At 43.1% G+C, this 22,897-nt stretch overlaps 1 protein-coding gene across 1 annotated transcript; it reads left to right on the forward strand.

Annotated features, from left to right (window-relative positions):
• Positions 1-1,504: 1,504 nt before the first annotated feature.
• Positions 1,505-2,712, forward strand: LOC119291448 (expansin-A31-like). Its single transcript, XM_037570202.1, has 2 exons — positions 1,505-1,692; positions 1,826-2,712. Exons 1-2 carry the CDS (start codon positions 1,560-1,562, stop codon positions 2,455-2,457), a joined length of 765 nt encoding a protein of 254 aa, XP_037426099.1. The 5' UTR covers positions 1,505-1,559; the 3' UTR covers positions 2,458-2,712.
• Positions 2,713-22,897: the final 20,185 nt, after the last annotated feature.

Genomic DNA, 22,897 nt, shown 5'->3' on the forward strand with positions numbered 1-22,897 from the left:
TGAAATATTTTAAGTTATATTTTTGCCGGAAAATATTTAAGTTGGAATATGAGTTTTTTCGACAAAGAGTGGATTTTATTAACTCAAAATAAAGTATCAAGTGGACACAACCAACACCAACATGCACACACAAGTAAACAAGCCATCAAAGAGTAAACTCATACAAAACCAAAGCTATGCCTAAATGAGGGAAAAATAACAAATGCCAAAGCGATCAAAACAACGATCGGCAAACTAGCTACATCAACGGCCATATTCGTATCAACCATCTCTTGACACCACAAGGACACCGATGTTCTTCAACTGCAACGCCTTCAGGAAGGGAACAACGCGCAAGCGCCGGCGTCACAGGATCCAACCAAAGGCCGGATTCTAGGGTTCCACTCTTAAGTTCGGATATGATAAATGAAAAAGAAGTGTTCATAAACAAAATACCAAAGACTTTCACCGCCAAAATTGTGCTGAAGACATAGCGGCCGTATACTTGTATGATTGGCACTGATCACATGGCTGATTCAGTTGACGAGGATTAAGAAACTAACTTGTACTTGCATACACATTTGATGCCTTGGTGTCTTTGTCAGAGTAATCCCAACATCATAACTCAAAAGCACAAGCATCTAATACAACTATCAAGTAATAATCATGCATGTTCTCTCAAAAATAAATTAGGATTCCAACTAGTAATATGGTGCTAGTCGTCGTTTGACCTCAGATTAAGAAGCAAACAACTGGATGCATATTGTGTGACTGCTTTAATGTTTAGCTCGATCATATGGCCAGTTAGTTAGAATGACACAGCCAGTTGCGGCGGTGCAAGAATAGGAGCGAGTTAGAGGCTTGCAGTTAGAGACTGTTTCGAACTTATAATTAGTGGTGGCTAACGTGACATCCAGCACTAACTAAGGAATAATCATAAAGTAAATATAGTCCGGCTTTAGCTTTTCAGCTACTCGCCTACGTTGAGAACTGTACGGTCCGAATGTAGGTAGCCAAGAAATTGGAAAGTACGGCTGCGTCTTCTCTGGTGCGAAAAAACATAAATTGGCCAAGCAGAAAAAGCGAAATATCATAAACATTCACCCTTTCCAAATCAGTTCAAAAGTAGAAGCCCTCTTGCAGTAACATTTGTGGCGGTGAACAAAAGCAGGCTATTTTTAGCTGCTACTACTAGCTATATAGACTTGGTAGAGTAGTCCCTGGAAGAATGTCAAATCGGTTGTTCCGTTAACCTATCATTCTGAGTGTACTTAATTAAGAAACGAGGTAGGAGAGCTCGGTCGATCTGACCTGCATTTGATGATTAGAACGCGTAAGTCAATCTGTGGAGGTTGCAGCCATGTGCACCCATACGATCGTTGGAAACGCGATCTCATACGTTAACACGACAATCATTCTTCTCCATCTGAACCCGTACCCGGCCGGCCTCATTCATAAGCTAGCTAGATTCCTATTTAAGCACCACCATCGTCGCCATCATTCCTCACCTCCAAACCCACTCGACCGCCGGAATACCTAAGAAGCTAGCTACCTGCGAAGATCAACTCTCGACCAGAGAGATGGCAGCTGGGATGCGCTTTCTGCAGCTGTTCGCCGCCGTTCTCGCGTTCAGCTTCGTGCCGGCCAAGTCCGACTACTGGCATCAAGCCTACGCCACGTTCTACGGCGGCGCCGACGGTGCGGAAACAATGGGTAAGCCAGATAATCAAGCCTTAACTCCGGCTTGCTCCGGCACCATCATTTTGCCCAATGTTACTTATCTATGCAAATACGCAATGCAATGCTTGTGTGCATGTCTGACTTTATCTGCATGTGCAATGTGCAGGTGGCGCATGTGGGTACGATAACCTGTACGCTGCGGGCTACGGGCTCAACAACGCGGCGCTGAGCACGGTCCTGTTCAACAACGGCTTGTCGTGCGGGCAGTGCTACCTCATCACCTGCGACACCAGCAAGTCGAATATGTGCAAGCCCGGCACGTCCATCACTGTGTCCGCCACCAACTTATGCCCTCCCAACTGGGCTCTCGCCAACGACAACGGTGGGTGGTGCAACCCTCCCCGCGAACACTTCGACATGTCCCAGCCCGCCTGGGAGAACCTCGCCATCTACCGTGCCGGCATTGTCCCCGTCCTCTACCAGCGAGTCGCGTGCCAGAGGCAGGGTGGCCTGCGGTTCACCATCAGCGGCTTCAACTACTTCGAGCTGGTGCTGGTGACCAACATCGCCATGAGCGGGTCGATCAAGAGCATGTCGGTGAAGGGGACCAACACGGCGTGGATTCCGATGTCCCAGAACTGGGGCGCTAACTGGCAGTGCCTAGCGGGGCTGAAAGGGCAGGCGCTCAGCTTCGCCATTACCTCCTCCGGCGGCCAGTACAAGGTCTTCCAGGACGTTGTGCCGGCCTGGTGGCTGTTCGGACAGACCTTCTCCACCTGGCAACAGTTCGACTACTAGCTATAATATTTGTATAATTCGTATTACTACTACTATCAGTTCGCTTCGTTTAGGGCGAACATGCATGGAACTCTCCAGACGCATACTCATTATTTCTTCGATCTCTTTTGATTCTTCAGCTCGTTGCCCATCGAGTGGCAGCAGTAGATTTGAATTGTAAAATCTGTAATCCACGACCACCTATAGCTATTAAAGGATTATTTGGCGTGGAACAATATCGATCCCCACTCTGTCTCCACCATGTAAAACAGTATATATACATGCATGTGTAACTATATATCGTCCATGTGCTGCTGAGTGATGACATGCTGGAAGCTGCTCGCCATGTCTAAGTCAGATTCCTCGCGACCGTGCTGCAACAATAAGGCAACAACAACCGGACTGAACCGGGAGCACATGCGAGACAATGTCAACTCCTCGTCGGCGCGCAACAATGTCAACCCGTCTACGCAAAGGCCGACTGGCTTGGACACGGCGGCGCTTAATTTGCTCGAACGGAGAAGACACCATGGTCTCCGAGTGAGACGAGTAACTGCTCCGACGAGACGTCTGCTGGTGATTGTAGCGATGATGTTTACGATGATTTCGATTGGGGGTTGGGATATCTATTCAGGTAGGGTTGCGTTTCTTCATGTTCTACGAGGAGACGATACACGGACATGGACTAGGGGAGGGACGGGAGTAGCTCTCGTGGCTAGCATATGCTTACGGAAGTTTGACCTCTACATCTCGAAGCCCTATAAGTGGAAAGAGTTAAATGGTTTTGTTATAGCCTACAGTGCTAAATTTTGCTCCGTTGGATCATGGTAGGTGATTAGGGGAGCTCCTATTTCTAGGGGGGCTGCTATGCCTGCCAGATCCTATTCGGCGCCCAGCCGATATAGGTGTTTCCACAAACGGGCGCCTCCCACCCCCACCCCCCCTCATTCGCAACAAACGGGTTGGCCCATCTCCGCTTTCCGAAGGATAAAAAGGTGCAGGTGCGTGGAGAAGGATTCAAACTTCGCGATCTCATCGCTCCGTGGATACTGTACTTCCGCTGTTTATTTCTACGTATACGAAATGCCTTCTGTCCTTTTTATGTTTTTTTTCCTTTTTCTTCATTTCTTTTCCTGTTTCTTTTATATTTTTCTTTAATGCGTGAACACATTTCAAATTGATGCTTTTTTTGGGAATTGAAGAACTTTTTTCCAACTCACTGAACTTTTTTTTTCATTTTTATATGAACTATTTTCCAAATTAGAATGAACACTTTTTCAAATTCGATGCACTTTTCTAAAATTTGATGTTTTTTCATTTCAATGAACTTTTTTCAAATTCGATCAACTTTTTCAAACTCAATGAACTTTTTTCAAACGCAATCAACTTTTTTCCAAAGTCGATGAACTGTTTCCAAATTTGACGAACTTTTCCAAATGCGATGATTTTATTTCAAATTTGATGAAATTTTTCCAAATTCGATGAACTTTTTTTCAAATTCGATGAATTTTTTCAAATGCGGTGAACTTTTTTGAATGGGATGAACTTTTTTCAAATTCGGTGAACTTTTTTCAAATTCGATGAACTTTTACAAATGCGATGAACTTTTTAAAATGTGATGAACTTTTTTTAAATGCGATGAACTCTTTTGAATGTGATGAATTTTTTTCAAATTTGATGAACTCTTTTCATATTCGATAAACTTTTTCAAATGCTATGAACTTTTTTCAAATTCGATGAACTTTCTCCTAATTCACTGATTTTTTTCCAAATTCGATAAAGTTTTTCAAATGTGATGAACATTTTTAATTTTGATGAAATGTTTTCAAATTCGATGAACCTTTTCCAAATTCGATGAACTTTTTAAAAAAATTGATGATTTGTTTTTCAAATCCGCTGAATTTTTTCAATAGCGATGATTATTTTTTTTAGACTCGGTGAAATTTTTCTAATTATGATGAATTTTCTCAAAGTCGATGAACATTTCTTATATTCGATGAACTTTTCTCAAATTTGATGAACTTTTTTTCAGATTCGATGAACTTAAAAAAACCAATGATCTTTCATTCTTTTTTCTTAAAAAAATTCCTTTAATTTTTTCTAGAAAAGTGCACATATTCAGCAAAAAAAGGAAATAAAAAAGATGAAAAAAATCGTAAGGGAAAAAGAGAGAAAATTAAAAAATAAATTGTTTGGAAAGCTTCCCACATCGGGGACTTTGCGAGCTGGAGAAATAATAAAAGAAAGCAAACGAGGGTTGTGAGCGTAGATCGTTGGATGGCGTAGTGGTTCATGCACCCCATATGTGAGCGAGAGTTCCCGACTTCGAATCCCACTCCACGAGTGAAGGTTTTCTGGGCCGGCCCACTAGAGGTCTCCTTCAGGCGCCAGGGAGCTGTTCGGGCGCTTAGCGCACCGAATAGGAGCTCTCCTCGTGTTCAGCGAGTTGAGTCTTATGACAAACTGAAGCGCGCGAGGATATGGGCTGGCCCAGTTAGCGGTAGGTACACTGCCTCATTTTCTTTTCGGGGTTTTTACATGTTTTTGTTTCGTTTTTTGATTCCTATATTTGTTTTATTATCACTTTTAAATATTCTAAAGATAAATAATACAAAATTCTACTTCACATAATATTTGTAAAAAATGCAAATCATGCTTTGAAAAATGTTGAATGTGTATACAAAAAATGTTGATTATGTATTAAAAAGATGACGAAATTTCTTGATCATGTACATAAAAATGTTAATCAAGAATTATTAAAAATGTTTAACAAGTATCAAATGTAGAATGACTATTTGAAAATTTTTGAACAAGTATTTAAGAAATATTTAATAAGTATTTAAAACGTTGAACAAGTATTTGAAAAATGTTGAACTTGTCTACAAAAAATGTTGAATGTGTATACAAAAAATGTTGATCAGTTATTAAAAATATGATGAATGTTAATCAAGCACTTAAAAAAATGTTGAACAAGTATATGAAAAATGTTGATCAAGCATTTTAAAAATGTTAAATGTGTATAGAAAAAAATGTTGATCATGTACTAAAAATGAAGAAATTTGTTGATCATGTATAAAAAAAATTAATAAATCAATCGAAAAAATGTTAAACTAATATTTAAATAATTAATCAAGTATTTGGTAAATCTTAAATGTGTATAGAAAAAAATTCGACCAGGTGTTCAAAAAATGGTAATGTCGCATTTATAAAATGTTAATCAAGCATTTGGAAAACTGGTATATGTGTATTAGAAAAATGTTGTTGACATATAAACAAATGTAGAAGAAGAACCAAAAGACCAAAGAAAACCAAAAAAAGAAAATGCGAAAGAGAAGGAAAGAATTGGAGAAGAAAAAAGAAAAGAAACAAAAAAAACAAAGAAAATTGGCTCGAATCGCCTCAAATAGGACGCGCCTCTACTACTTACCATGAAGTGGATCGGCTCACTCCCTACTTCTCCCATTTCCTGTGCAATTTCTACTACCCATGCGCGCACGAATGGGTCGGCCTAACACGACGCGATGAAGGGAAAACCTTCAGCGAGAGCAAACTACGTGAGTTCCTATTGGACACTCTTTGCGCCCGACATCACCCAAACACACAGAAGACCAGCGACTGGAATGCACAGAGGACCAGCGACTAGGCCGGGCCACTAGCAGTGAATGAAAGGAGAGCGCGGCGTAAAAATGGCAGAAAAAAATGACAGGATGCCAGGAATCAAACACGAGACTTAACGGTAAAGAACCTATGCCACTAACCACTCCAGTCGTAGACTGCTTCTATCTTAGTCGAAATGTTATTTCTTTTAGTTCAGTACCAAAGCGCATACATTTTAAAATAATCTGTACACATTATCAAACGTTTCTTGGCAATTTTGCATATAAAATTTCAATATCAACTATTGTTTCGGAAACGAAAACAATTTTTGACTTTTCGACTTTTAATTTCCTCATTTTTTTGACGTTTAAATTCCGCATTTTTTTTTTGAAATTTGAATAAATTTCGAAATGACAAACATGTTTTAATATGTGAACAAATTTTAAAAATGTAAACATTTTTTGAAATGGCAAATGAAATTTGGAAATACGAACATTTTTTTGAAATCCGCAAAAGATTGTTTTATAAGCAACGATCTTTTGAATATTTGAACATTTCTTTGAAAATGATGATTTGTTTTGCAAAGACGAACAATCTTCAAAATATTGGAACACATTCTAAAGGTCCAAACCAATTTTGAGATAATGAGAACAAAAATTAACATTCCGAACAATTTTTGAACTCCAAACTTTTGAAAACACGAACAACATGAACAAAATTTGAAAAAATGTGAACCAATTTTCAGAATAAAAAATAAGATTCCGAACAAAATTTTAAAACACGATCAAAATTTATAAATTAGAACATTTTTTGAAATTTCCAAACAAATTTTAGAAATGCAAACATTTTATGAAATTCTAATATTTTATGAATTTTGTAACAAAATTTGAAAACAGGAAAATTTTCATACATTTTGAACAAAATTTTGGAAAATGCAATCATTTGGTAATTTCTGGAATTTTTTTGAAAAAGGAGAATAAATATGAAAAAAGAAACAGAAAAATTAAAAATCGAAAAAAAATAAAACGAAAAATAATAGAAAGCCGAAAAGGCAGGTACCGAAGGATGACTATTCCGTCTCGCTTAAAATAGTCACCGCGCCTATTCCGTAGCATGGCTATATCTCGCCTATGATACCGAAGGATCACTCGCCTCAGGTGCTCCTGCTACCAGGCCGGCCAGTAACGGGGTTTCTCTTTTGTTTTCTATACGTGTTCTCCGTATTGATTTTCATCAGGTTCCTTCGTTTTTTGGGGTTTTGTTTGTTTAGTTTTTATTTATTTTTTCTTTTCCTTCATTTTTTCAAATACATGTGACTTTTCTTAATACAGGTTAAAAAAATTTCATCTACACTCTGAACAATTTAAGATACACATTGAACATCTTTTAATACATGTTGACAATCTATCCGAATACAAGTTGAACATTTGGAAAATGCAAAATAATTTTTTGATATACATGTTGAATATTTTGCAGATACACGTTGAACTTTTTTTCGAATGCATGTTGAACATTTTTCAAACATTCAATATATTTTTTGAACACACATTTAACATTTTTCATAAATACCATGATTTATTTGACACTTGGAAAAGTTTTTTTGTGTGTTACAGAATATTTTATTAAAGTCCATGAACTTTTTATAAATGGTATGAAAAGATTTTTCAAGTCATATTAAAAAACGTTCACATTTTATAAAAATTATTTAAAAACGTCACGAACATGGTTGTGACACTTGTGGACATTTTTTTAATGTGTTGAACAACTTTTCATTCATATGAGCATTTGTTTACAAATTACATTTAAAAAAAATTAAGTTACATGAATTGTGTGTGGGGGGTGGGGGGACGAGGAAGCAAACCAACTGTTTGTTTTATAATGGGCCGGACTTTACAAGCTCATTCAGGCAAGCCGTTCTTCCATCTCGCTAGGGACAAGATAAAGACGCACTCCATATTCCGCGTGTGTAGGTAGCATGGAATTGTGGCCCAATAGAACTATGAGCTCTACTGGCTAAAACAAACCCAGCTTTGGATGCTACTAGAAAAAAGGCATTTCGTTTGAAATACTTTAAAAATCACTGAAAAATACTTAAAATTCATCCCAAATTTAGAAATATATACGAATGTAACATAAATTTTCAAGAATTTAGAAATGATTTTGAATTTAAAAATATATATTCATGGATTTTAAGACATATTCAGAATTTTTGAAAATGTTCAAGAATCGAAAAAAATCACATCCTGAAAACTATATATGAATTAAAAATGATAAAAAAATTCAGAAATGTTCGTGAATATGCAAATAAACTCAAATATTTTTCAAAAAATTCATTGATTCAATCAAGACCAAGATTGTTCTAAATTTTTGTGAATTATAAAAATTTAGGTGATTTTTTTAAAAAAAATATTCACGAAATTTCTAAAACGTTAATGATTTTTGAAAAAATCTAGAATTATAAAAGTGTTATGTAGTTTATCATGAATTTCAAAACGATCATGAAATTTAAAAATTGAAACAAAAAGTACCAAAGAAAATGGTAAAATAGTAATTGAGAAAACCGGACAAAAACCAGTTGAAAAGTGAACCAAGTAGGAAAGGAAAACCAAAACACTCACCAGAAAAACCAAACCAATACCGGAAAAAATGCAAGGAAGAAAAGGAAAAAGAAAAAACATGTTGAAACCGGTAGGAAGAAAAAACTAGAGAAACCGAAGAAAACCACATTATCTCTAACCTTTTATGGGTTGGCCGACAGGGTCTCGGTGTGGAATAGGAATTCATGTATGTGCATTGAGTAGTCTCTTGGCCGGCAATTGTCATGCTGTGTTCTTGGCACACATTTGTTTTTGGGCTACTAGCTTACCGCGTACTCCCTCCGTCCGGAAATACTTGTCATCAAAATGAATAAAAGGGGATGTATCTAGATGTATATTAGTTCTAGATACATCATTTTTTTATCCATTTTGATGACAAGTATTTTCGGACGGAGGGAGCATTAGTCTTTCGCACATTTTTCTCCTCTCGGCTTGTCCCAAATGATAATATAACAGTCAAGATAGTCACACTAAGAGTGAGAGAGAGAGAGCAAAGAGACATGGCAAATTGCTTGGTCAGTTTGATGTCTATCTAAATAGATGTTTGAGGATTTTACTCCAGCCTATCAATAAAACTCATGCTTAGCAGTTTCTGGCTTTATTTTCTCAAGAAAAGTCCACATATAAATCCCTAAACTAACCACTCGGTTTAATTTACAACCCTAATCTTTGATAATGGTCAAAATACATTCCCAAAAAGCCACGAGGTTCAAAACTCAACATGGGTTTGGTTTTTGTGTTGGTCAAGCGACTTTGACTGCAATCAATGCTGGTTGGGCACTACCAACCGGACATCTAATCCGGCACCTCTCTCTATACCCACCCTGGGCCCTCACCCACTCCATGCTGCCTAGGATGCCTCCACCTCGACCCCGACGACACCTGCTACGACACCAGTGGCCGGTGAAAGGAGGCGGCCCATGGTTGAGTACCCTGGCATTCATCGCCCCTCCCCTTACCGTAGTCGCGACCAAGCTCACCATTTGCTCAATTCGCAATGAGTTGAGACTATGTCGGACCGCATCGGTTACTCCAGTGAGGGAGGGAGTCGATCATGCCCTCCACATTCAGCATCTCCACCATCACAGGAAGTGTTGGTATAGGGATTGTGATGTTCTTTGCCAGATGATGATTTATTGTGTTGTTTTTGGAGTTGACTCGTTATAGCATCACAAAGATCACCGAGTCCAAACATGATGAAACTTTATGGTGATTTTTCTTGGACCAGAAGAGACCCTAAAATCTTCAGGGAGAGACCAAAATATGCATGAGGGAGCGACAAGATCACACGACGCGCCCTAGGGGTAGGCGCACCATCAGCACTTGTGGGGCCCACATGGCTCCGTTTGACCTAATCTCTGGCCTATAAATTCCCTAATATTCCGAAAAAATGGATCAAGGCCAGAAGCAATTTTTTCATCGCCACAAGCCTCTGTTCTTACGCGAACCCGCCTGGAGGCCTTTGTCGGTACTCGCCGGAGGGGGAAACCATTGGGGAGGCAATCTTCATTAACCTTGTTGCCTCCATGATGATGTGGGAGCAGTTCCTTCAGGACCTACGGTCCATAGCAGTAGCTATATGACTTTCTCTCTCTCTCTCTCTCTCTCTCTCTCTCTCTCTCTTTAATCTTCAATACAATGATCTCTTCAGAGATCTATTCGATGTAACTCTCACGGTTGTTTGTTTGGATCCAATGAATTGTGGGTTTATGATCAGATTATTCATTTGAAGTATTTGAATCCTTTTGAGATTTATTTATGTGTGATATTATAGCTTTGTATTTCTCTCCGATCTATCCGTCTTCTTTATCCAAGTAGATTGATTTATCTCAGTGGGGGTGGTGCTTGGTGGTAGGTTCAATCTTGCGGTGTCCTTATTGTATGATAGGAGGAGTTGCAAGACATGTATTATATTGTTGCTACTAAGGATAAAACGATGGGGTTCGAACATATTGCTTAGTCTTACTTTGTCTACATTATGTCATCTTGCTTAAAGTGTTACTCTATTTGTCATGAACTTAATACCTTGAGATGCATTGATGGATAGCGGTCTTGGGGTGGAGTAATAGTAGTAGATGCGGTTTGATTACACGGTGTACTTGTCATGGACGTAACGCCTATATATGAATCCTACCATGAAGAATCATCATAACTATGCTCTATTCTGTCAATATCCTAACAGTAATTTGTTTGCCCACCGTTGCTATGCTTATGAGAGAGATGCCTCTAGTGAACCTATGGCCCCCGGGTCCATTCTCCATATTTACTAAAACCCTAAAATTGCTCGTTGTTTTATTTTTATTTTATTTTATTTATATATCTACAACTATCATATTTAATCCTTCCAATTGGCGAGAACAAGGGGGTTGACAACCCTCTTGCCTTCATTGGGTGCAAGTATTTGCTTCGTGTGTGTGCAGGTACCGTTCACGTTGTTTGTGTGGTGTCTCCTGTTGGTATGATAAACCTTGGTCTTAACTAAGGGAAATACTTTTTGCTACTATACTACATCACCCTTCCTTTTTAGGGAATCTCAACAATATCACAAGTAGCAAGAAGAATTTCTGGCGCCGTTGTCGGATGGCTTCACCAAACAATCCAAGTTCCTTCGCTCACATTTATAAATTTTCTTGTTTTTACTTTCTTTGTCATTTTCCTTTTTATTTGCCATCTCTTTTTCATCTCCTCCTCCTTCTCTAAAAAAAATAAAATACTAAAACTATCTTGTGTGCTATCTTTGCTTGAATCGCCATCATGTCTACTCCAAAAAATACTAAGGTGTGCGATTTCTAAAATCCAAATAATAATGATTCTGTTAATTAGTACACCAATTGCTCCTCCCACCACTTGTGAGGAGTCATATGATATAAAAGGTGCTTTGTTAAATCTTGTTATGAAAGAAAAATTTGGTGGGAAGTCCTAATGAAGATGATGCATCCCATCTTAATACTTTCATTGAATTATGTGATATGCAAAAAATAAAAGATGTGGATAATGATATTGTGAAACTGAAATTATCCCCTTTCTCTCTTAGAGATCGAGCTAAACCATGGTTTTCATCTTTACATAAAAATAGTATTGATTCATGGTCAAAGTGTAAAGATGCTTTCATTGCTAAATATTTTCCTCCTGCTAAGATAATATCTTTTAGAAATCAAATAATGAAATTTAAACAACATGAGCAAGAACATGTTGCATAATCATGTTAAAGAATGAAATTATTGATACAAAATTGTCCCACACATGGATTGAGTTTATGGATGATGTGCAAAACTTTTATGCGGGACTAAACTTTGTTTCAAGAAACCTTCTATATTCAGCTGCAGGTGGAACATTTATGGGGAAAACACTTGGAGAAGCCACGAAGCTTCTCGAAACATGACGGCGAACTACTCCCAATGGCATACCGAGCGCGCTCCAACTAGTAAGAAGGTAAATTCTGTTAAGGAAGTATCCTCTTTAAGTGAGAAAATTGATGCTATCATGACTTTGGTAGCTACTAAAAATGCTCCAGTTGATCCCAATGATGTTCTTTTGTCTACTTTGATTGAAAAAAAAATAATGCTATTGATGTGAATTTTATCTCGAGGAACAATTTAAATAATAATGCTTATAGAGGAAATATCAATAATCCTAGACCATATCCCAGTAATTCCTATAATAATTATGTTAATTCCTATGGCAATTCATATAGTAGTACTACTACTACTACTACTACTACTACTACTACTACTACTACTACTACTACTACTACTACTAATAACAATAATAATAATAATAATAATAATAATAATAATAATAATAATAATAATAATAATAATAATAGGATACCTTCCGAACAAGAGGACTGAAAGGAAATATGCCCTAGAGGCAATAATAAAGTTATTATTTATTTCCTTGTATCATGATAAATATTTATTATTCATGCTAGAAATGTATTAACCAAAACTTAGTACATGTGTGAATACATAGACAAAACATAGTGTCCCTGGTATGCCTCTACTTGACTAGCTCGTTGATCGAAGATGGTTATGTTTCCTAACCATAGACATATGTTGTCATTTGATGAACGGGATCACATCATTAGGAGAATGATGTGATGGACAAGACCCATCCGTTAGCTTAGCATTATGATTGTTACAGTTTCATTGCTACTGCTTTCTTCAAGACTTATACATGTTCCTCAAACTATGAGATTATGCAACTCCCAAATACCGGAGGAACACCTTGTGTGCTATCAAATGTCACAACGTAACTGGGTGATTATAAAGATGCTCTACAGGTGTCTCGTAAGGTCTTTTTTGGGTTGGCATAGATCAAGATTAGGATTTGTCACTCCGTGTTTCGGAGAGGTATCTCTGGGCCCTCTCGGTAATGCTCATCACTATAAGCCTTGCAAGCAATGTGACTAATGGGTTAGTTGCGGGATGAAGCATTACAAACGAGTAAAGAGACTTGCCGGTAACGAGATTGAACTACGTATGATGATACCGATGATTGAATCTCGGGCAAGTAACATACCGATGACAAAGGGAATAACGTATGTTGTTATATGGTTTGACCGATAAAGATCTTCGTAGAATATGTAGGAGCCAATATGAGCATCCAGGTTCCGCTGTTGGTTATTGATCGAAGATGTGTCTCGGTCATGTCTACATAGTTCTCAAACCTGTAGGGTCCGCACGCTTAACGTTCGATGACCATTTGTATTATGAGTTATGTGTTTTAATGACCGAAGTTTGTTTGGAGTCCCGGATGAGATCACGGACGTGACGAGGAGTAGTGAAATGGTCGAGACATAAAGATTGATATATTGGAAGGCTATATTCGGACATCAGAATAGTTCCGGAGAAGCTTGAGCATTTTCAGGAGTATTGGGAGGTTACCAAAAAACCCCGGGGAGTAGATGGGCCTTAGTGGGAAAGGAGGCAGCCCCAGGAGGTGCCCCCTCCCCCAAGCCAGTCCGGATTGGACAAGGGGTTGGGGGCGCGACCCCCCTTCTCCCTTCTTCCCCCCTTCTCCTTGAGGTGGAATCCTACTAGGACTTGGAGTCCTAGTAGGACTCCCCTCTCCTGGCGCGCCCTGCAAGGGCCGACCAGCCTCCCCCTCACTCCTTTATATAAGGGGATAGGGGGGCACCCTAGAACACACCAAGTTTTGCCTTAGCCGTGTGCGGTGCCCCCCCTCCACAGTAACACACCTCGATCATATCGCCGTAGTGCTTACGCAAAGCCCTGCGCCGGTAACATCATCATCACCGTCACCACGTCGTCGTGCTGACGGCACTCACCCTCGTCCTCAACTAGATCAAGATCATGAGGGACGCCATTTAGCTGAACATGTGCTGAATGCGAAGGTGCCATATGTTCGGTACTTGAATCGGTTGGATCGCGAAGAAGTTTGACTACATCAACCGCATTACTAAATGCTTCCGCTTTCGGTCTACGAGGGTACGTGGACACACTCTCCCGTCTCGTTGCTATGCATCTCCTAGATAGATCTTGCATGATCGTAGGATTTTTTTTGAAATACCACGTTCCCCAACAGTGGCATCCGAGCTAGGTCTATGCGTAGATGTTTTATGCATGAGTAGAACACAAAGAGTTGTGGGCGATAATACTCATACTGCTTACCACCAATGTCTTACTTTGATTCGACGGTACTGGTGGATGAAGCGGCCTGGACTGACATTACATGACTGCGTTCATGAGACTGGTTCTACTAACGTGCTTTTGCACATAGGTGGTTGGCGGGTGTCTGTTTCTCCAACTTTAGTTGAATCGAGTTTGACTACGGCCGGTCCTTGTTGAAGGTTAAAATAGCACACTTGACAAAAAATCGTTGTGGTTTTGATGCGTAGGTAAGAATGGTTCTTGCTAGAAGCCCGTAGCAGCCACGTAAAACTTGCAACAACAAAGTAGAGATGATCATGACGTGATGTGATGTGATATGGTCAAGACATGATGTGATATAAATTGTTGTATGAGATGATCATGTTTTGTAGCAGAGTTATCGACAATGACTGGCAGGAGCCATATGGTTGTCGCTTTATTGTATGCAACACAATCAACATGTAATTGTTTTACTTTATCACTAAGCAGTAGCGATAGTCGTAGAAGCAATAGTTGGCAAGACGACAACAATGCTATGATGGAGATCAAGGTGTCACGCTGGTGATGATGGAGATCATGACGATGCTTCGGTGATGGAGATCATAAGCACAAGATGATGATGGTGTTGAGATATGCCCTAGAGGCAATCATGTATGATGATATTTCCTATGTGTTTATGAATAAAGATAGTCCTTGGACATTATCAATGATGTGTATCAGCAAGTACGTGACTTATTTGTGGGACTATGCATTGTATGATGACTGTCCTAAAAGGTCCATAGTCGAAAGGGCTGTGTGGACGCGCAGCCGATTAGACTAGCATATGACACGGTCGATGGCTTGGTCTCACTAGCAATGGAGCATTGGATGCTAACCGGATAATATGGACTTGGAAAGGTCTGGTCGGATTCGACATACTCGGGTCCCAGTTGATATAAGGTCCGAGTCGGACAGACCCAACTATGAGACGCAGCGATATGTCATCTGTGAGTCTCTAGTACAACATACGTTCTGTGTCCTAAGACCTGAGCTGACGCATGTACTCGGGATGGTGACAGACTTGCTTTGGGCCGACCAAACGCTACTCCGTGACTGGGTAGTTACAAAGGTAGGTTTCGGGTTTGTCCAGTCCCATGCTGCGATACATGGTCGAGCAAGATGGGATTTGCCCCTCCGATCAGGAGAGATATACTCTGGGCCCCTCGTGTGATCCGACCAGGATAAGCATGGCCATGCGACAAGGATTATGAGATAATCCGGTTTGTGGTCGGTATCACTGGAATGAGAAAGAGGTCGGGCTAGCACAAGGATGACAGTCTCGCCTTGAGCCCGACAACATATATCGTGTGGCAAAGGGAACAGAAGTGTGACACGTTGTACAGGTTCGCCTAACCGGCTTCATAGTCTGCTTGATGGTCGGCACGCCTTGCTAGAGGCCGCTACCAACCGTGTAGGTCGGAGGTGATCCGAACTGTGACCAAGCTGACTTGAACCTAAGGGGTCGCGCGCTTAAGGGAAGGAACCTATGAGGTCGGTTCGTAGGACACTGGTCGGATGTGATCTGAACTGGACTAGGAACGTGACCGAGTAGACTTTGGGCTTTAGGGTCCATGCGAGGCCCAAGTGTTGAGCCCGCGACTGACACCTATATAAGGTGGAGGTGCGGTGCACTTATTTGGTTGATCGCTTCGGTGCTGCGACTAGGGTTTTCATGTGTTGCGAATAGCCACCTCCACTCGCCGCCGACTGTGTGATCGGACCTAGCAGTCCGCCGCATGGTGTTCCTCCTGCACGCGCGGATATCGTTAGAGGTGGTGCACTTGCACCGCTCCGGCGAACTTGTACGTGGGATCGGACGACCGGTTTTTCGAGGGATATCGGACGAGGAGGAGACGATCCACGCGAACGCGCTGCCCCAACTCTTCTTCCGCTGCACGACACTGTGTGTCTAGTGGTAACGAACTGTGATCCATCTTCCGTAGCATGTTCTTGGTTGTTCTGCATGTAGGAAATTTTAAATTTGCAGTCGACGCACCCTACCGTAGATCCCAACAAATGGCCATATCATGTCACATATTTTGATTGCATGTGATCTTTATCTTTTATGCATCTTATTTTGCTTAGTATGGCGGTAGCATTATAAGTTTTTGGTGGATAAGAAGGATGGCAAAGTGAAAGGTATATTTGATATACATGTTATTGATGTGTACCTTACTAATGCTCGTAGTAGCCCCTGGGTATTTGATACTAGTTCTGTTGCTCATATTTGCAACTCGAAATAGGGGCTATGGATTAAACGAAGATTGGCTAAGGACGAGGTGATGATGCGCGCGGAAATGGTTCCAAGGTCGATGTGATCACCGTCGGCACGCTACCTCTACATCTACCTTCGGGATTAGTTTTAGACCCGAATAATTGTTACTTGGTGCCAGCTTTGAGCATTAACATTATATCTGGATCTTGTTTGATGCGAGACGGTTATTCATTTAAATTAGAGAATAATGGTTGTTCTATTTATATGAGTAATATCTTTTATGGTCATGCACCCTTGCTGAGTGGTCTATTTTTGTTGGATCTCTATCCTGGTGATACACATGTTCATAATATTGAAGCCAAAAGATGCAAAGTTGATAATGATAGTGCAAACTTATTTGTGGCACTACCGTTTAGGTCATATTGATGTAAAGCGCATGAAGAAACTTCATGGTGATGGGCTTTTGGAATCACTTGATTATGAATCACTTGGTGCTTGCGAACCATGCCTCATGGCCAAGATGACTAAAACTCCGTTCTCCGGAACAATGGAACGGGCTACTGAGCATCATGCCATGTTTATGTGTTGTGTGTTTACCATGTTGTTTGCTTCTTTTCGGTTGTGCTTCTTCTCAATAGTTCCTGTTTCGTTGCGATCGTGAGGACTCGTTCGACTAAGCTTGGTTTGTTTATGCCCGTTTGTCTTCTTCATGGACTTGATCTTCTTTCTAGAGGGATTTCAGGCAAGATGATCATCACCTTGGATCTCACTATTATCTTTGATATGCTAGTTGTCTCGATGCTATCGCTATGTCGCGCTACCCACCTCTTGTTTATCAAGCCTCCCAATATGCCATGAAACAGCCTCTAACCTTTCCACCATCCCAGCAAACCGTTGTTTGGCTATGTTACCACTTTGCTCAGCCCCTCTTATAGTGTTGCTAGTTGCAGGTGCGGTTGTAGATTGTTCCATGTTAATACATGGATATCATGGGATATCACAATATCTCTTATTTAATTAATGCATCTATATACTTGGTAAAGGGTGGAAGGCTCGGCCTTTTGCCTGGTGTTTTGGTTCACTCTTGCCGCCCTAGTTTCCGTCATACCGGTGTTATGTTCCTTGATTTTGCATTCCTAACACGGTTGGTGTTTATGGGCCCCCCTTGACAATTCACTTTGAATAAAACTCTTCTAGCAAGGCCCAACATTGGTTTTACCATTTGCCTAATAACAACTAAAACTTGCATAGGGACCTATTGGCCCCTGAGGTCTCTTAATCAACCCCCGGGCTAGTGCTCCTCATGAATGTTGGTCCACCTACCAAGTAGTCGGTGGTGCCACCTCGAGGCAACTTGAGGTATTTGGCTATCGTCCACTTAGCATAGACATTGTTGTCCTGAGAACGAGATACGCGCGGCTCTTATCAGGGTATCGATGCACCGGGTGGTCTTGCTGGACTTGTTTTACCATTGTCAAAATGTCTTGTGAACCAAGATTCCGAGCTTGATTGGGTTGTTCTGGGAGGAGGATTTTCCTCTGTCGATCGTGAGAGCTTGTCGTGGGCTAAGTTGGGACGCCCCTGCAGGGTTTAAACTTTCAAGAGCCGTGCCCACGGTTATGTGGCAGATGAGTGTTTTAATGTCCGGTTGTAGAGAACTTGACACCAGATTCAAAATGAAATACACCAACCGCGTGTGTAACCGTGACTGTCTCTTTTCGAGCAAGTTCGGGAAGAGAACACGGTTGGGTTATGCTTGAACGCAAGTAGTTTAGGATCACTTCTTGATCATTACTAGTTTGCGACCGTTTGTGTAGTTTCTCATCTTACTCTTGTACTCGTAAGTTAGCCACCATATGCTTAGTGTTGCTGCAACCTCACCACTTATCCATTTCCATACCCATTAAGCTTTGCTAGTCTTGATACCCATGGTAATGGGATTGCTGAGTCCTTGTGGCTCACAGATTACTACAACAACAGTTGCAGGTACAGGTAATGCGATGATCATGACATGAGAGCGATGTTTACTTGTTTTGGAGTTATTCTTTTGCTTCTTCTTTGATTAAGGGATAGGTTCCTGGTCGGCAGCCTGGGCTAGCAGGGTGGATGTCGTTTGTGTTTCATCCGTAGTCGGATGCCCCTCTTCTGTATGATGTTGTTGTATTCTCGTGGCATCGGTATGCCTTTGCATGTATCCCCACTATTATGTAATGGTACGATGTAATGATATCCACCTTGTAAAAGTGTCTTCAATATGCGGCTCTATCCTTGGTGGGACCTTCGAGTTCCTCTTGGATAGGATCGCATATTGGGCGTGACAGTCAAGGACTTGGCACTTTGGATGGCATAGAGAATAATGAGCGGGTTCATAAGGGAAGACAAAAATAGAGAAAGTCTCACACCGACGTGGCTGATCATTAGGCAATGGAGAGGCCTTACAATCGATGCCAATGTGAGGAGTAGGAATTTCCATGCAACAGATGCACTAGAGCTATAAATGTATGAAAGCTCGCTATGGAAATTAAGTGGGTGTGCATCCAACTTGCTTGCTCATGAATACCTCGGGCATTTGAGGATGCCCGTCATCGGAATATACAAGCCAAGTTCTATAGTGTAAAAATTCCCACTAGTATATGAAAATGACAAATCATGGGGACTGTCTATATGAAGAACATGGTGCTACTTTGAAGCACATGTGTGGTAAAAGGATACTAGCATTTCCCCTTCTCCCTTTTTCTCTCATTTTCATTTTTTTTTCTTTTCTCATTTTTTAGAACAATATCATGAACCTCATCCCCACATTTGCAAGGAATCATCAGTCTGCATCATTCTAAGTGCGATGCACTCAATTCAATCATACACTAATCATACACGGAAATGTGTATGATCAAGATCAGGGACTAGCGGGAAGATATCACAACACAACTTTAGACACAAAATGAAAGACACACAAGCTTTATATTTCAAGCCAGGGGCCTCGAGGGCTTGAATACAATAGCTCGAGTACAAATGATTTAGCGGAAGCAACAATATCTGTCGGTGTTTTGGGAACCAGGGTACACATACTTGCCTGCCTGCGGCCCATGGCGTGGCTCTATCGGCAGCCTGGTATAGCCCATCTTCAGCATCGGCAAGAAAAGGCCCTCGCGAGGAGTCGAGCCTCGCGAGGCAGATGACACCAAGACCTCCGGAGGGAGCGGCCTCCCCAGGTTGGCTCTTGAGAAGCGGAGATTCCTATGCAAGTGCCCATATCATGAGGTTCAGGTGACGCAAGCCATGACGACCAAGGCCAGGCGGGCGCCAGCAGGCACAGAGTAGCATGTTTCCTCTTTGGTGCTAAGGAGGCAAGCGCATGCGTGCAGTACCGAGGAATCAGCCAAAGGTTTCCATTCCTGCGCTACAAGACCAAGACTTCCAGGACGGATGTCATCGCTGAGCCCACCACAGTGTCACGACCAAAAACTTTGCAGGCGAAGACCACCTTTTGTCAGGATAGGATGTACTACTTGTGCCCCTTCAAAATTGGCCACTATGGGATCCCTTCCCGCCTTTGTTTGGAGGAAGAGGACCAAGGCCACGATAAATATAGGTTAGCCGCCACCATAGGAGGGGATCGAATCCAAACTCTCACTACTTCACACCCACACAAGAACAGACCTCCTGAGGTTGTTCTTCCTCTGTACTAGTTCATCCTCAGCCCCTCGCGAGGCTAATCCACCACAAAGGAGGAGTAGGGTCTTACACCGCAAGGTGGCCTGAACCTGGGTAAACTGTCGTGTATCTTTCCTTTCCTATTCATCGAGCTAGGCCGTGAGAATGACAAGTTGGTCGGCAGGAGAGGTTGAGTTCTTCACACATGCCCCAGAGTTTGAACCTTTCTTGGGTCTGCGGATCCCTGAATCCGACATTTGGCATGCAAGGTAGGGGTGTGTCGAAGGTTCGCCTCTTCATCATTCGTGTTCCGCCCTCGTCGCCTGGTCCCCATGGATGGCGTCACTCTGCTAGTCGGGCTGCCAGGAAAGTTTGGAGGCATCGTGGGCCTCCGGGCTTTCTCCCCCGCCTTGCGACGAGTGCAATGGCGGCTGAAGTTCAGGCCGGAGTTGCTGTTGTGATATGATGGCACGACGGACCCCACGGAGTTCCTCCAGATGTATGCGGAGGCCATCTGGGCGGCTGGCAGCGATGATAAGGTCATGGCAAATTGGCTCCCTATGTCACTTATGGGTCTGCCGCGACCCTAGCTCCTCAACTTCCCGGAGTCCTTGGTGGCCTCCTGGGAAGATCTACACGGCCTATTCATCGCACGCTTCGCGGCGTCGTCCCCCACGCCGTCGCGACCATCCTCGGAGGGTCACAGGTGCCGGCCTTAGACTGCCACGTCAAGAAGTTCTTTCGTCAGGTCGGAGCCGCTCAATCGTGGCGGGGGGCTCCTTCGGGCTGGGCGGCACCCAATGCCGACTTCGTATTCGACGCCAGCGACCACCCCAAGACCATGGTCGGTGTCGGCGTGCTTCCCATGCTTTGCACCTCCACCATCTGCAACGTAGCAGTCACCAGGATCCTCATCGACGGTGGTGCAGGCCTCAACATCCTCTCCATGGAGGCCTTCGGCCTACTTCACATACCCTTCGACCGGCTCATCCCCACCAAGCCCTTGTCGATGGTGATCGACGGTTCCACTAGCCCTCTGGGGCAAATCCGCCTCCCTATCACCTTTGGCACGCACGACAACTACCGCATCGAGCTCATCAATTTCGACATCACCCGCATCGGCCTCCCGTACAACGCCATTCTCGGATATCCGGCCCTCACCAAGTTCATGGCGGTGACTCACCCGGGCTACAACATCATGAAGATGTCGGGAAGCAGCGGTGTCCTCACCGTAGCGGGGGACACCAAGGACGCGCTCATGGCCCTCAAGCTCGCTTTCAAGGCCGCGGTGGTCGTGCGGCCGGGCACTAGGGCACTTCGGAGGTCTCGTAGGCAGCGCCAGCAAAGAAGAAGCAGCTATTCTCTCAAGATCGGGTCGAGACGAAGCAGGTGCCGATCGACGATGCCGAGGGATCAGGACCTACCTTCAGCATAGGCGCCAGCCTCCCCTTAGACGAGGAAGAGGCGTTGGTCAGCTTCCTCCGCGCAAACAAGGATGTGTTTGTGTGGGAAGCAATATACCTAGTCGGCATCCCACGCGGGGTGATCGAGCACCACTTGATGGTGTGCCCCAATGCGCGCCCCGTAAAGCAGTAGGCACAGCGGCAAGCCCTAGAGAAGAAGTCATTCATCATCTAGGAGACCCGCAAGCTGCAAAAAGCCAACGTTATTCGAGAGGTGTGGCACCCGGATTGGCTGGCGAACCCTGGTATCGTCCCCAAGAAGGGCGGGAAGGAGCGCATGTACGTCCATTTCACGAGCCTCAACAAAGCTTGCCCTCAAGACCCTTTCCCTCTTCCGCGCATCGATCATATTGTTGACTCCACTGCCAAGTGCGATTTGCTATGCTTCCTGCATGCCTTCTCAGGCTATCAACAAATCAAGATGGCGGTACAGGATGTTGAGAAGATGTCTTTCCTCACCCCGTGCGGGGTGTACTGCTACACCTGCATACCATTCGGGCTGCGCAATGCCGGCGCGACCTTCTAGCGATTGATGCACATCGCATTGGGCCAGCAGCTTGGGAGGAACGCCGAGGCGTACGTAGCTGACATAGTGGTCAAATCTCAGGAGGCAAGAACTATTGTCGAAGATCTGGAAGAAACATTTGCCAGCCTGCGCAAGGTAAAATTGTGGCTCAACCCGGAGAAGTGCGTGTTTGGCGTTCCGTCTGGCAAACTGCTAGGCTTCCTGGTGTCGCACAGAGGGATCGAGTCCAACCCGGAGAAGATCAATGCGATAGAGAGTATGAGCCCGTCGCAAACCCTCAAAGAGATGCAGAAGCTGGTGGGCTGCATAACGTCGCTGGGGCGCTTCATCACAAAGCTAGGCGAGCGCGCACTCCCGTTCTTCAAGATGATGAAAAAGAAAGGCTCGTTCAAGTGGACTCCAGAGGCCGAAGCGGCATTCCAAGACCTCCAAAGATACCTCACCAGCCCACTGGTGATGGTAGCGCCTCGACCTCTTGAGCCCCTGGTGCTTTACTTGGCAGCCACGCCTCACTCTGCCAGCGTGGCGCTCGTGGCGGCCAGGGAAGAGCGAGTGGTTGGGGGTGCGTGGTGCAGCGCCCCATGCCCGACCGAGGCGCCGCAGCCTCAGGATGGCGCTCCTAAGGCCTCGGCCGCCCCTCCGGTCGGTGGGGCTCCTGAGGACGACACTCCCAAATCCACGGCAGCCCCACCTGATGAAAAAGCTCCTGAGAATCCCCCGCCTCAGGAGGGATATTACCCTGCCGGACCCTCCTCCCTCGT

Source organism: Triticum dicoccoides, chromosome 4B, assembly GCF_002162155.2.
Source record: "Triticum dicoccoides isolate Atlit2015 ecotype Zavitan chromosome 4B, WEW_v2.0, whole genome shotgun sequence".
Lineage (NCBI taxonomy): Eukaryota > Viridiplantae > Streptophyta > Magnoliopsida > Poales > Poaceae > Triticum > Triticum dicoccoides.

Excerpts from the sequence above, each read along its gene's own strand:
- LOC119291448 (XM_037570202.1), top strand. The coding sequence starts at position 1,560 with ATGGCAGCTGGGATGCGCTTTCTGCAGCTGTTCGCCGCCGTTCTCGCG. Across the intron at positions 1,693-1,825 it reads CGACGGTGCGGAAACAATGG|GTGGCGCATGTGGGTACGAT; the intron begins GTAAGCCAGATA and ends TGCAATGTGCAG.